The 15,510-nt window shown below is 36.8% G+C and overlaps 1 protein-coding gene across 7 annotated transcripts in view; it reads right to left on the bottom strand.

Annotated features, from left to right (window-relative positions):
* The window catches only part of PTPRK (protein tyrosine phosphatase receptor type K), a 432,976-nt gene that overhangs the window by 38,541 nt on the left and 378,925 nt on the right, over positions 1-15,510 (bottom strand). For 3 of the 7 annotated variants that reach the window (XM_087718514.1, XM_087718513.1, XM_087718518.1), the window contains exons 15-16: positions 2,592-2,752; positions 652-687 (exon numbers count right to left, since the gene is read on the bottom strand). In XM_087718514.1, coding sequence (XP_087574640.1) covers positions 652-687; positions 2,592-2,752 — 197 coding nt within the window. Of the gene's footprint in view, positions 1-651; positions 688-2,591; positions 2,753-14,181; positions 14,212-15,510 lie in introns of all 7 variants that reach the window. The other 4 variants (XM_087718515.1, XM_087718516.1, XM_087718517.1 and 1 more) reach the window with 2 other exon arrangements.

Below are 15,510 nucleotides of genomic sequence, written 5' to 3'. Positions count from 1 at the left end.
GCAGTATCCTGAGGCCATGTGATCATCTTTTATGACTATCATTTAAGTCGGACCACATGATTCACCCATCAACTGCAGTGATTCACTTAAAATCATAGCAAAAAAGGCCATAAATCAGGTGTGATTCACTTAACAACCATCTTGCTTAACAAGGGAGATTCTGATCCTAATTGTGGTCTGAATCAAGGACTACCTGTACCTGAATACAGCAATAGCACTTAGACTTATATACCGCTTCACAGTACTTCACAGTTGAGTTGAGTTGAGTTTATTTTATTTCTATGCCACCCAATCCCGAAGAACTCCGGGCGGCTTTACAGCCCTCTCTAAGTGATTTACAGAGTCAGTATATTGCCCCCAACAATCTGGGTCCTCATTTTACTGATTTTGGATGGATGGAAGTCTGAGTCAACCTTGAGCCGGTCAGAATCTGATTGCCAAACTGCAGACAGCTGGCAGAAATAGCTTGCAGTACTGCATTCTAACCACTGCGCCACCATGGGTCTGTATATACCTAATATTAAATATATCGCTAAGCACCAGGCCTAATTTTTTAAATCTGTAACTAGCTGCTTGGACATGCAATAAACATATTTATTTACAAGGGCTGTAAGTCATGAAGGAAAAGAAGACAAAGGACTAAGTCCTCACCTAACACAGCAGTCGGCACAAGTGGATCATTGGGCACTGCGGGAAAACAAAGCTTATGAAAAAAATTCATTGCCTCCAACTGTTGTTTTTTTTTTTTAAGAAAAAAAGAAGCACAGACTTTTTGGAACATACAGCAAAGCCTGTTCATCTTATTCATGAAACAGGAAATACAAAACCACTTTGTAGAAAACAATGTTTGCTTTTTTTACAGGATAAACAGTGCAATAAATGTATACAACTGTCCAAACAGGTTGGATTTAGTCATAATCTAAGCATTTTATTTCTGAAAGCTAAGGAGAAAAGGCTTAGATAGTTTTACCAGAGCAGCTGCCAAAGGATAATTCAACTTTAGGAAGCAATTACTGCTCTCAGAATTCCTTGGGCTCAGCAAGGAGGACAAGCCAGAGTTTTAAGCTTCCAAATGTTTAACTTTCTTAGTAGGGCAAAGTTTTGGCATGGCTTGGGTAAAACTATCGGCTGGCCAACATTCCTGGGGGAATTGGCAGGTAACAAAAAAATCAATGTGGCATCTTGGGCCCTGCAACTGGTCCTATGCAAAATGAGAGGGTTTCATTGCTCATTCCAACCATTATTGGAGATGAGGAACATAGCTCTTAGCTGACGGATGTGGCTTTCTATTCTCAGATTTGGCATGGATTTTTCAACAACCATCTTCACATTATTCAAATTGCTCAGTTATCTCTTGAACTGGCTTGGTATTTTTCTCAGGGGAACATGGGCCTCTGTAGAAACTAGGATGGGAAAACTAACTAAAATTACAGCCAAACCTTAAGATGTCTTACAGAAGTTCAGGGAAGAAAGGTTCCTATATACCCCTTCCTCCTTGTATACCTCTGAATCACATCCAGTAAATATATTGTTTGCAAGAGTCCTTAATACACTTTTTGGTAATATCCTTATGTTTCTTCAGCTTCTCATCCTACTCCTATTATAGTAGTTTCTGTTCTGAAGTTATTGGCAGCAGTTCTGTTGTGTAACCAGAATAAACAATACTTTTTAATGAAACTCATACACAGACGTACAGATATACACAGTTACTAATTAGATGAGTAATTAATATCTAAATATAAATATGATATCCCAAATGGTTGAAATAAAAAGTAATTTGAGTACCAAATTATTTGTGTATATGTACACACATATGCATACAATCATAGTGGGTTAGTGTGAGAACAATGATAAAAATATCTCATTATGTGGAAATCTGTTTTTCTCAGGCATGATGATACAGATATTGAAATTCTATTTGCAAAATACAATGTGTTTTTTTAACAAAAATATATGCCGTTTTGCAGTGTAGGTTTTAAAGAGCTACAATTCTTTCCACACAGAGAGAACAATTGTATGAATCCATATATTGCATGTTCAATGTTGAAGGGAAAAAAGTCAACATCTATCATTTTCTGTGGATTAATACTGGGGAAAATATGATGTAATGCTAGAGTTTTTAATGAAAGAATAGAAAGCAATCATTGCCTGCTGTTTCTGAAACAATTTACATGCTACAAAACTGCAATAGTAAAAAACTAGGAAGTCACTTAAAATATTATCTTGAAAAGGAACTTTCTGTGAGAATTTTTATATGCATCAATCTTCTAAACTACTGCCCTTTATGTTTCTCATCTTTGGACCAGCACTTATCCAGCAAAAGATTGGCAAAGCATTAAATTGTGGCTCTGGAGTAAACTTTCTACTGCTTTTGTTAGAGAATAGCCTCAGAAAATTGTATTTTATAAACAGGTATTTAAATTTCTATGTATTTGATTCTTTTTTGGTCTGTCTGGAAGAAGGGCAAATGTTTCACAACTCTACTGTCTCATTCCCTTGCATAAAATGCATTTTTATGGTACCAAATGCAATGTACAGCAGATATAAACAGAAGTTGCTAATTTCAGTGACAATGGGACTATCATACTTACATCTGGGGTTGAAGTTATGAGAATCCATAAAGGTGACTGAAAGTGGATCTTCTGCATGGATTGTGCTTTGATCAGCATAACTCCGATCCATGGCATTCACCATATGGGTCATTTCTTGTCTAGTGTTTCCCATGGCATCTTTGCGTTTCTTAGCCAGTTTACTGCGCAACCAAAATCAAGAAAAGAAAAGCTTTAAAAAGTAATCACACTTTTATTATCTAATTGTAACAGCTATTCAGTGGTAAATAAATCTATTAAGACTACTTTAGAGCAGGTTTAGAGTTTACAGCAGCCATATACTTGAGTTTTAGGGGGGAAAGCTACATTTGCAATTTAAGACATTTAGGGAATCAGTATGCGCACAGAGATATTAATTCAGTTCTAGAGGGACTCACTTTTCAGCAGGCAAGTTCAGGATTTTAACTCTAAAGAGTTCATTTTTTTAAAATACCAGAATATGACAATAATAGAAATGTTATACACATTCACTTCTTAACGACAGCTGCCAATGTTAAATCTACTTTGCACTGTTTATAGCAAATGCACATTATTTCAATGTTCATAATTATTCAAATTAGAACTTCTGCCATTGTTTTATTTTTTTGTGAGGATATCTTCATTTACATCCTTTAAAAAAAAATTGGTATATTATGATGGCATAAATAAAAATCTGGAAAAAAAATCCTTAATAGGAAACACCTTATAATTACATTCTCCATTCCATCTATATCAGGAGTGTCAAACTCGATTTCATTGAGAGCCACATCAGGGTTGTGTTTCACCCAGATCTAAGCAGCCTGAGGGGGACTTCCGGTGGGCGGGGCCTGACAGAGGATTGTTATCTTTAACAGCTCTGGAATCTTGGCGTCGTTAATCTGTCTAAACAGCAATCTATCAAGCTGTTTGGCAGTTTATTTATCCTCCCTTCGGGCTTAGAAGAAAGTGATGAGAAGCTATGCATCGGAATCTCTCCAACTAGCTCTTTCAGCCTAAACGCTGGGAGGAAAGGGGGAAAGCACCGGCTGTAGCATGGCAGCTCCATGCCAGGATTTATTCTGCCTTTTGTTGCAGAATGAAGGTTTTCGCTCATCCTCAGCACAATGATTTATTATGGACTTCAAGCCGAGCTGAACCAATACTTGTGAACATCTTAATTGTATGTATAAATCCTTAGCTCCATTGCAAAGTATTCCTTCTGCTGATTACTTGTTGAAAGTTCTATAAAAATGGCACCGAGCTGTGTAGGAGGGGCTCGGATAGAGCTTTTGCGAAGCCTAAAAGTGATTTATTACCAAGAAGTGATTTATTATCAAAACAAATAGCAATTGCTGTATAATTGGACTGCCTGGACTTTTTAACTGACTAAAGAAGATTAAGTTTGAGATGGCTTCTAGGCAAAAATTCCCCCCTCCTCCTCCCCCCGCATCGAAAAGTGCCGGAAATTCACCAGCGCTTTCTGCTAAAATACAATCATCACTCCCTTCTACATCTGCAGGGGACCCCCTGACAAGGGAAATTCTGCAGAAGGAATTAATCGATGTGTTAAAAAATCATGCTGTTACGATGGAAACAAAACTTAAGGAAGAGATAGCTGCTTCTAACAAACAGATGTCTGAAGAACTTAAGAGATGTAACCAAATGATTAGAGGGGACTTTTTGATGGCTCTGAATTCACTAGTTGGTTATGCACAGGCCCTTGAAGAAAAGTTAGAAGATCTTAGTGACTCTAATATGAACTTGGCAATGAAAATGGAGGCGGTCCAGCAAAAGGTTAGCGATGCAGAAAATGAAATCATAATGCTACAGTATAGGCAAATGGAATTTGCTTTAAGGATAAGGGGCCTCCCTGAAAATACACAAGAGAACCTGAAACAGACTCTCTCTGAAGCCTTCGACCTGATGGTGGGAAGGTCAGGAGGGAATCTTGATTGGCAAATCGAAAAGGTTTATCGTGTTACTTCCTCGCTGGCAAAACAAAAACAATTACCAAGAGATATAGTGGTCTACTTTGCCACTAGAGATGTGAGAAATACTATATTACAGGAATCCTACAAAAATAAACTTCAAATCGGGGGTCGGGAGGTGACTGTCTTGAAGGAGATACCACCTAAAATGCTGAGATCTAGTAAAGATCTAGGAAAGACTATGCCTTTCTAGTGGAAGAGCTCAAAAATGGCCAGATACAGTTTAGATGGGACGCACCAATGCATCGCATTTAGCTACCTTGGAAAAAGACATTGCCTCAATACAGTATGGAAGGCACAAGATTTCTACACCAATGTACTGAAGGGTGGACAACCCTCTTCCTCTAGATCTAGACAAAGAGAATAAGAAGGATATGATGGAAAGCAAACCACTCAAGTTTTAACAAGGGGCGAGTACCCCTTGTACCCCTTTCAGAAGTACAAGAAGCTAAAGAACAAAGACAAGACCACGTGGTTACCAGACGAATGGAACAGGAATTAAGAAAGCAACGTACACAAGCCACCATTCAGGAGCATACAGGTGTTACATCAGAAACAGTGGGAGGAGCTAGGCCAAAGGTTAAATTCCAAGATGTTCAGATGGCTATTAAAAAGTTTCACGGGGCTAATGATGGTAACTAAATCTCTAATACGGAATGTTAAGCGATTGGATTAATTTAGCAGGAAATGGAGTGCTCAGTATTGAAGGGTATGATTTGGTATATGGCTGCTTGTTTGCTGTATAATAAAGAGGTGGATGAGAATTTTAAAAGTCATGCTCCGGGGAATGCCTTGCTACGGGTTGGGAAAAAACATCAATATTAATTAAATGACATGGTAGATTTATAAAAAGGTTAAGGTATTCTGGATAAAAATATGATGGATTATGTAAAATGTTCTCAAAAAAACCCCTACCTATTCTTTGTTATGTATAATTACTGACTGTACAGCAGTAGAGATTAACTTGACTTTGCATTTGATAACTGCAGCTAGATTGTTGGTGGCGCAATATTGGAAGAAGGAAGATTTGTTTACTATCTAGGAATGGACATTGAAAACCACAAACTTATTTGTGTATTCCATCTCTCAGGCTGGGGGGTGAAATTATACGCCCCTCAGACAGGGTTCGCAATTTGGGAGTCCTCCTGGACCCACAGCTGACCTTAGAACACCATCTTTCGGCTGTGACCAGGGGGACATTTGCCCAGGTCCGCCTGGTGCACCAATTGCATCCCTACCTGAACCGGGAGGCCCTCAGAACAGTCACTCATGCCCTTGTGACCTCAAGACTGGACTACTGTAGCACTCTACATGGGGCAGCCCTTGAAGAGCATTCAGAGACTTCAGCTTATCCAGAATGCAGCCGCGCGAGCGATTGTGGGTGCACCCTGGTACACCCACGTTACACCTATCCTCTGCGAGCTGCACTGGTTGCCTATTGGACTCCGGATGCACTTCAAGGTGCTAGTTGTTACTTTTAAAGCCCTGCATGGTATCGGACCTGGGTACTTGAGAGACCGCCTCCTGCCAATTACCTCCTTGTGACCAATTAGATCCCACAGATTAGGCCTCCTCCGGGTTCCATCAGCTAGCCAATGTCGACCACCCGGGGGAGGGCCTTCTCTGTGGCTGCTCCGGCCCTCTGGAACAATCTCCCCGTGGAGATTCGGACCCTTACCACCCTTCAGGCTTTCCGCAAAGCCGTCAAGACCCGGCAGGCCTGGGGCTGATGAGTTCCCAACCCGACTTGAATTGTGTGGCTGTTGTGGTGTTTTTTTAATCTGTTTTTTGTATTGTGCTTTTTGTCCTGTTTGTCTTTTTTGTATTACCCCTATTCCCTTTAGTTTGTTAGCCGCCCTGAGTCCCCCCGGGAATAGGGTGGCATACAAGTTTAATAAACTAAACTAAACTAAACTAAACTAAACTAAACTAAACTAAACTAAACTAAACTAAACTTAGCAGGGATGGCTAAAATATTTGCATATCTCAAGGATAATTCAAATGAGAGATATAAACGAGACTGGGAAAAATGGATTGACTATATTCAAAATAAATTTGGGTCTAGGAAATTTCAGATAGTTTATGAGTAAGATCAGAAATGATACAAATTGTTTATAGTTAGCCTAGCAAGGAGGAGCTAAGCTCAATTCAAAGATGTTATTAACTTTCTACGTTTTCTCTTAAGTATATCTTAAACTGTTGTTGTTAAAGATTTATACCTTGTATTGGTTCTGGGAAGTCAGGGTGGGGGAAGGTTGGGGGGGTTGGGGGGAGGATGGGAGGGAGTGGAGTTTACTAAGTTGGAGGAGGGATGTTGCATGATTGTACATGTATACTGCTATTTTTTCTTTTTTATGTATATTGAAATGGAATTATAAATACCATCAACACAAAAGGATTTTTGCTCAGAAGCTGAAATACACCAAGTGAATTAGAGGAAGAGTGGGAAGTAGAGGAGAGAAGAAAGATAGGAAGACAGGGATAGGAGAGAGGGTGAAGGGGGAAGATGAGGTGTATAAGGAGGAGTGGTAAGGGGAGAGAGGAGAAGGAGAAAGGAAGGGGAAGTAGAGTAGAAAATGATGGAGGGAAGACAGGATGTAGAAGAGTCGGAAGTAGAGGAGAGAAAAAGATAGGAAGAGAGGGATAGGAGAGAGGGTGAAGGGGGAAGATGAGGTGTATAAGGAGGAGTGGTAAGGGGAGAGAGTAGAAGGAGAAAGGAAGGGGAAGTAAGAGTAGAAAATGATGGAAGGAAGACAGAATGTAGAAATGGGGAGGAGAGAAGGGGAAGAAAGTGTTGGATAAGGTATAAATATGGTGTATGGAGACCAGAAGAGTCAATAACTGGGTTTTTCTTTTCTTTTTTTTTTCTTTCCTTTTTTCCCCTTCCTTGGCAGTTGATGGTAAGATGAATTGATGTAAGTACTTAATAATACAACTTGATATTGACTATGTAATAGTATACATGTGATTATATGTTATGAAAATGGAAAATAAAACTTTTTATGACAAAACAAAATAAAAAATAAGCAGCCTGAGGGCTGGATCCGGCCCACGGGCCAAGAGTTTGACACCCGATCTATATCATGATATATGGTTTGATCCTTCCCAGTATTCACATTCTTGGGTAAATAAATATCAACAAAATGAGGAATATGATTTTATGTTTATTTAAGCTACCAATTATTTTCATTTATTTTTTCCTGCAGTATGACGAATGGGAAAAATGACATTGCTCTTTCAATAGTTGCACATTTTACAGTTTCACCAATTGTACATCATATTCAGTGTTATCCAATGCTCTAACATGTGTATGAAAATGCTGAAACAGCTTATACTGAGTTTGGAACTTAATGCTATGAATGTGCTTGTACTTGTTCTCTTTTATTTCCATCTAAATCCAAGGAAGTTTTAAAAGTAATTTCTTATGTTGGCAATACATGGGAAGAAGTCAAACAAATAAAGGAAAAAAATCCAGAAAAAAAATCAAGAATCAAGATAATTTTGGTAAAGAGAGGCATTGAATTTTATAGGATGAATTTACACTCTTCCTCAACATATGTTTAGCAGTTTGTATTCTCGGAACTAATTCTGAAACTGGTACCCTAAATTCAGGCCACCAAGAAGGCCAGTTGGACTTACTTTTGGAACTGTCAAATCTGACTTTGATGACATATAGCTTGAATCTCCACTACTTTTATTCACATATTATTTCATTACTATAGATATAAAATTTTATCTGTTTTTTTTTGTTAAATGCTGTGGCTGCTATTCTTATTTTGTATATCTATGTAGCTTTATCTCTGTTTAACTATTTATCTATCTATCTATACTGCTTTTCATGTATGAATTTAGTGTCAGTACACAGTTTGACAATCTCACAAGACAGTTCTATGGAGTTGATATTCACCTATGAGCACATTTTATTATGTTCCACAGCAGCAACTAATTGTGCCTCTAAGTTATGAACAATTTCTACAGACATTATCCATTGCATACTCTAAAATCCACAAGGTACAGTGATAACATTAAGTAGTCAACACTGCCCAAGTTGATGCCTATTCTTAACTATATAAAAAAAAATGTTCCTGTTATTGTTTATCACAACACTTACCAAATGAAGATGCCTCCCCTACAGAGATGTTCACCAATAATCTTGGATCCCCTTAAAATAGATGTCACTGAATGCAACTTAATGCCATTAAGACCTACTTAGGAAATCTCTTTTATCATTCTTATGCTCAGAGTAAATTGAGTCAAAGTAACATAAAATCCTGTAATCTGACAATTATAAAAAAATTACTACAGTATTGGAAAAGTAAAGAAGAAGAAGAAGAAGAAGAAGAAGAAGAAGAAGAAGAAGAAGAAGAAGGGGAAGGGGAAGGGGAAGGGGAAGGGGAAGGGGAAGGGGAAGGGGAAGGGGAAGGGGAAGGGGAAGGGGAAGGGGAAGGGGAAGGGGAAGGGGAAGGGGAAGGGGAAGGGGAAGGGGAAGGGGAAGGGGAGGGGGAACCAGTTATATTTTACTAAATCCTATTCTTAAGCACCAATTTATAAACCTTCACAAAAATCCTCCAGGATTTGAAGTGGAGTTCTGAAATTCAACTAGAGTAAGGACTGAACTAACTTTCTGGATAGGAGAAACGAAAAGTCAACAGCATTCAATCTTCAAGAAGCTGAGACATGAAAAAGTTAATTTCTATGAAAAGGCTACAATAGATTTAGGAATTTCTCCACATGATTTCTGAAGTGATGGTTGCCAGGAAAAGGAAAGTATACAAAGTTTGTCATCAAACAGTCAATAATCTTTGTTATAATAATAAACAACACCTTCCTTAAGATATTGTATGTTCAAACTTTTGAGTTGCACAATTATTCATTGGACAGAATGGTGGTTAATGCTAAAAATGTGGAGAAGGAAGGATACAGGTAATTAATGTTCAACTCAAGTTTGCTGTTAGTTACGAAGAATGTTCTGCAAACATTCCAATTAGGTCTAATGAGTTGCTGATGCAACTTTATTTTGAACCTAGAATCCTCTCCAAGGACTGCTGGGCCAGAAAAAGCAACATGCTAATAAAAATGGTTGATTCCTCCATTGTTGGGGGGAAAACTATCCAATACTTCCAATCCTCATCTATTCTTAGGTAAAAGAACTGTGGCAGTCACAAACAGAAAAGTAATAGAAAGATCTAGAAATTTGATTTTGGATAGATACATGCAACCACACATACAATATGAATATTTTATATCACTAGGTATCATGACAAAAAGTTATTATTTTAAAGAGATACACAAACTGAACAGGGTGAGTTCCAAGAGGCACTACTGCCAATTTGCTCATGTGTGCGCCATGCACGTTTGATGCATGCTGTGTGCGCATGCGCAGTGCAATTAAAATTGTTCTGCACATGCATAGAACTGAAAAACAAAATGGCGGCGCCTATGGTGCTACCTGGAGAACTAGTTCAGGGGGATGGCAAGCCTGGGTCGCTGCCAGTTCCAGCAACCCAGGCAGCCAAACTACTACCAGTTTGGACAAACTGGGCCAAACCAGTTTGGCCCTGGAATGAGCTGCCCCCGGAGCTTCGTATAATCCCCAACCTCCGGTCCTTCCGATGCGCCCTAAAAAGTTGGCTTTTCCAGCAAGCCAAGCATGGCCTGAACAAAACAAAATAAATTATTGATCATTGTTAATTTTAATTCAATTTTTTTTAAAAAAAATTATTGTCAATTCTAATTGGGTTTGTTTGGGATATTCTATTTAATTTTTTTTAACTTTTGTATTATGTGTTGCTTTTAATGTTGTACACTGCCCTGAGTCCTTGGGAGAAGGGCGGCATATAAATCTAATAAACCAAACCAAACCGGTAGGAACCCACTACTGAAACTGAAGTGTCTCCCAAAAACTTGGCTGCAAAGAAGCCTCCTTGTAAGATGCCTATGAAATCGAATGTTATTTTACTTGTGTGTATACATATACATTATACATATACTTTTACATGGAGGAGAGGCATGTGAGTCTATCATAGGCCAAAACCAGAAATTTGGTAGCACCTTTTCATATTAACAATTTTAATTAAAAGGAATAAATGTTTGTAAACTACAGCTCATGCGAACATGTGAGATTTAATTAAATTTGGATCCCATCTTATTAGTAGCAACTTTCTGGAATGTGAACTGTTAAAGGTAAAGGTTTGTGCTAGTCATTCCAGACTCTAGGAGGCGGTGCTCATCTCTGTTTTAAAGCTGAAGTGCCAACACTGTCTTTATGGTCATGTGGCCAGCATGACTAAATGCCGAGGCACACAGAACGCTGTTACCTTCCCACCAATTGCTAGATTGACAGAAGCTGGGACAAGTAATGGGCGCTAGGGATTCAAACTGCCGAACTGCCAACCTTCTGATTGACAAGCTCAGCATCTTAGCCACTGAGCCACTGCATCCCTATGAACTGTTAACCACCAATAAAAAACCATGAAGTATGTGCCGCAAGCTGAAAAATTGTATGCATCTCCAATTAAAAGTACTATAAAAGTTTTTATCTCTATAGTTTTTATAATCCACCTTGCAACTTAAAAATTGAAAATATTTGAATGAATTATTTTTAATAATTAATTTAATAAAAATAATAAATTCCTGAAAATCCAAATAATGTGGTTTTTTTAGAAATAGATCCTCGGATGCAGCAATAGCATTCCTTGAACCATAGTAGTCCCCCAAAAATTCTAATTTTAGCAAACAGTAACTCCATGTACCATTGGTTCTTCAGCTCAGCACAGGCAGCTGAAGGAAGGCTGAACTTGTGTCAGCATTGTGTTCTGAAATAATGGATCTGCTTGGTACTTGGATGACTATGTAGAGAATGGGAATTACTATAAGCTAGACTCAGAAGTGCAAAAAATATAATGGAAATAAAGAATGACAAGCCACTTCCATATTGTTTCTAAGAAAACAAGACTAACACATCCCTGAAGCCATTGGGCACCACAGGAGAGTCAAGTACTTTAGATACTAAGTATAGAAGAGTATTATTAGTTGTGACATATTTCTTCTGCGTACATGTACAGAACTATTTCAAAAAGAGTCCTAGTGAGAGGGAATATTTATCCTATGTACATATTTAATTACTGCTAGCTGTGCAAGTTGTTATTTAAAAAGGTAATTACAATTTTTCATAATAAACCAAAGGGCATTAGTCTGTAGATGTTTAGTTAGGTTTTCTTTTAACAAAAAAATAAGAAATAGTCTATCGTTGATAATTTTGCTTTAACAAAGACTTTCACTTAGTAGATTTTGGATGCCATGAACAAAATGTATCTATTTTTGCATTCAGCCCTTTTGGTATTTTTAGCATTTGTAAAGTATTCATCCTAAAATCACATTTAGATTCTATGCACATTCTGCTTTAAACCAACACAACCTTTTCCCTATTAACGCATTAAATCCAGGATTTATTCTATTTGGCAAATGATTACTATTTATTTGCCAAAGAAAGCTTCATTGCAATGCAAGCTGGTGCGTGCCTTATATGGCAGGCATATTTAACTTAATTTTGCTTAAATTCTGCCTATGACAAATCTCTTCAAAATAGCCACAATCAGATATTCAAGCTGGAATATAAACTATATTTTGATACACCCGAAGGTCCTGATTCTTTAAAGAAAATAAAAATCAGCATTCCTTAGTGATTAATCAGTGACTGCCAAGTCAATGCGTGGTAGTCATATATTGTTATCATGCTTTCTTATATTGGATAATCTTATTCTTTATTAATTAGCCAAAGTCATTTTAGAATTCATAAACTAATTAACCAGGTTTATTAAATTATTAATTTAATTAATAATACTGCACTTTTTTACTGCACTTTGAGCATATTTGCCTTAATAAACATGGTAAATTTCAACATATATAGAAATAGCTCCAGACCTTCCATTATCTTGTAGCTATTTCCAGCTATTATTTTGGAAGAAGGTCTTAATCAGAAGGGATGCATGAATTTATTTTCCCTTTCCTGAACATGACTGGATTATGATGGTTGGGAGCAAAGAGATATAAGAAAATAGAAAAAACAACTTGTCACCTCCTTGTGCTACTATACATTTAGTTCTCGACTTACAACAGTTCATTTAGTGATCGTTCAAAGTTACAGCACCACTGAAAAAGGTGACATGATCGCTTTTCACCCTTACAGTATACCCATGGTCACTTGATCAAAATTCAGACACTTGGGAACTGACTCCTATTTATGACGGTTGCATTGTCCAGGCGGGGTGTCATGTGATCCCCTTTTGTGACCTTCTTGCAAGCAAAGTCAACAGGGAAGCCAGGTCCACTTAACAACCATGTTACTAATTTAACAACTGCAGTGATTCAAAATAATGGAATGTGCTGAGATGAGTAAATTGACATTTGAAATTAGAGAACAGGAAGATAAACAATTTTATAAGATATGGGATTTATTTTATCAGTAGTTAGATAAAAAAAGCATAGAAATGAAAGATGTTAGAGAATGTTATAAATACAAGAATAATAGAATGATACAGAATATAACATAAATATATATTATTATTGGACAGATTTAAGATGATGTAATGAATTGTTAAAATATAAATGAACTCAACACCCAGAATATCACATTTAAAATGAAGGAATAATAGTGATAGTCAAATAAATGAGGTACAATGATAATAATGTATACAAATATATTTGATTTGATAATATGAGATTTCATATAAATTGTAAGTGATTACTATGGAAAGGGCGCACAAAAACCTTGTAACCAATTGACACATTGTAATTGAAGTTGGCTTTATGTTTTATGTTTTGTTTGTCTATCTTTCTTTAAAAAAACTGCAGTGATTCACTTAACAATGGTGGCACAAAAGGATGTAAAATGGGACAGCATTCACTGAACAAATGTTTCACTTAGCAACAAATATTTTGGGCTCAATTGTGGTTGCGGACTACCTGTATTTACTGTAGCTACAGAGTGGGAATAAATACAGGATATTTTTACAGCCTAGAAGGAAAGGTAAAAGCAGCCAGCAATTGAAGAGAAATGTTAAAGAAGAAGGAACTGAGGTAGAAAATGTGTTCATTTTTATGTAACAAATATTACCAAAAGGTGACCAGTTGGATCTAATTCTCCCAGTGAGTAAAACAGGAATCACACTTCCCACTGTGCATACAAAAGATTCTACTGTTGGAAATAGATACAGTTATTTGTTTCCTTTTTGAATGGTAAATCCTTTGAGTAAATGAGTATGCTCACCTATCAATTCCCTAAAATAAGATGGAATTACAATCTTCTCATCAAAAGATAATGTTTAGACACCTAAGCCTACACAGGATGGAGGTGAAGCTTGATCTTAGAATGAAAACACACAGTGGAAATATATTTAATAAAAGGGTCCATGTGTGGGTAGTCTACATCCAATTAGAATACAACAACCTTTAAAAAAATAAAGCAGACCGTCTAAAATTATATGTGGCTCCATAAAAACTGTCAAAATGATAACGGGAAATTATAGTGAAATATTAATCCTATTTCTAGACTTTTTTTTTTTAACGAAAAGGGATACTGCATCTTCAAAACATATAAAGAAGTAAAGTCACCCATTTCTACTTACAGGTAGTAGGAGTAAGAATAGTAGCTCCTTCTGGCAAGCAAATCACACAGTGGGAAAAAAGAAGCAATGGTGAATGAAAAGCGTGACACTGTCACATTCAATAAAGCAGAGAAATGTGCGTTTAAAAAAATTAAAAATTCATGTTTTCTTTGTTAGCATTACAATCTTGCTCATGCACTGATTAGCCTTTACAGAGCCATGCAATTAAAAAAAAACATGTTAGCATATAAAAAAATATTTCAATAACAGAGGAAGTTCACTAGAGAAAAATGACATGCTAACACTTCATTTATTGCAGAAAAAATGGAAACCAAATTGGGTTATGTTAGTTCGGCATGCAGCATAAATGTGATGACTGGAAACTATCTAAATGCTATGAAATACAAAACAGCTGTGTACAGTTCTTGTGCTCTAAAGTTTACTTTCCTTCTTTTCTCTTTTAGCTTTCAGTTACAAACTCAAAGGCTAGTAGTGGCAGAGACAGGTAAACCAACAACTACTGTAAAACAATTACGTACAGATATACAGGTGCAAATTTTTGCTAAGCCATAATGTTTTATAGATTTTCAGATGAATAATGTGCAAAAAAAGCCATTATGGCATTTGTGTTATGTGTGAACCAGGCAACTATAGCTCATCCAAAAAAAGGGGGGGGAGGGAGAGAATTAAAAACCAGAACAGAGGCTTAGTATTATGTATGAATGCAGCCAATGTACTGTGCTCTGGCATTCTACAGTAGAAGGGTATGTATATTAAACCCATATATACACACACAGCTGCTGTTTTTATATCTTTAAACTGAAAATACTGATATATGCATATTTAGCTTCAAAAATGAGAAATAAATGAGAAATGGAAGGGGATGATGTACATTTGGAAATATTTCAACAATGTTTAAAAAAATACAGTATTTGCTACTCAAGAGATGCAGTATCCCTTTTCTTAAAATTCAGCTGTATAACTTTGTAAACTCTATAGAAACTAATAGAGTTACTTCAAAATCTGCACAAAATGATAAGGCAAAGCATAAGAACACCTCTGATTTGTGAAATCATACATAAGTGCTTACCAATCAATGTTTTTCCCCATTAGTTCAAATTTGGAAAATCTATGCAAGATTAGAATTGTTAAATCTGTGTGAAGTTCAGAAGTATTTTTTTTTGAGATTGCTAAAATGTTGATGTATCAAAAGGGATACCACATAATGGAATCTCTAATATGTATGCACAGAATTATAATCAATATAATTATTCTATAGCACCTGGAATACACTAAGCACTTAGGGTTAAAGCAGAAAGTGTTTTCTAACACCATTGTGTTTACTTGCTG

Source organism: Thamnophis sirtalis, unplaced genomic scaffold (genome assembly GCF_051295495.1).
Source record: "Thamnophis sirtalis isolate CommonGarterSnake01/CBP01778 unplaced genomic scaffold, rThaSir2_p1.2 scaffold_6, whole genome shotgun sequence".
Taxonomy (NCBI): domain Eukaryota; kingdom Metazoa; phylum Chordata; class Lepidosauria; order Squamata; family Natricidae; genus Thamnophis; species Thamnophis sirtalis.
Note: the sequence above shows the minus strand (reverse complement) of the source record. Positions and strands in the feature narration are given on the sequence as shown.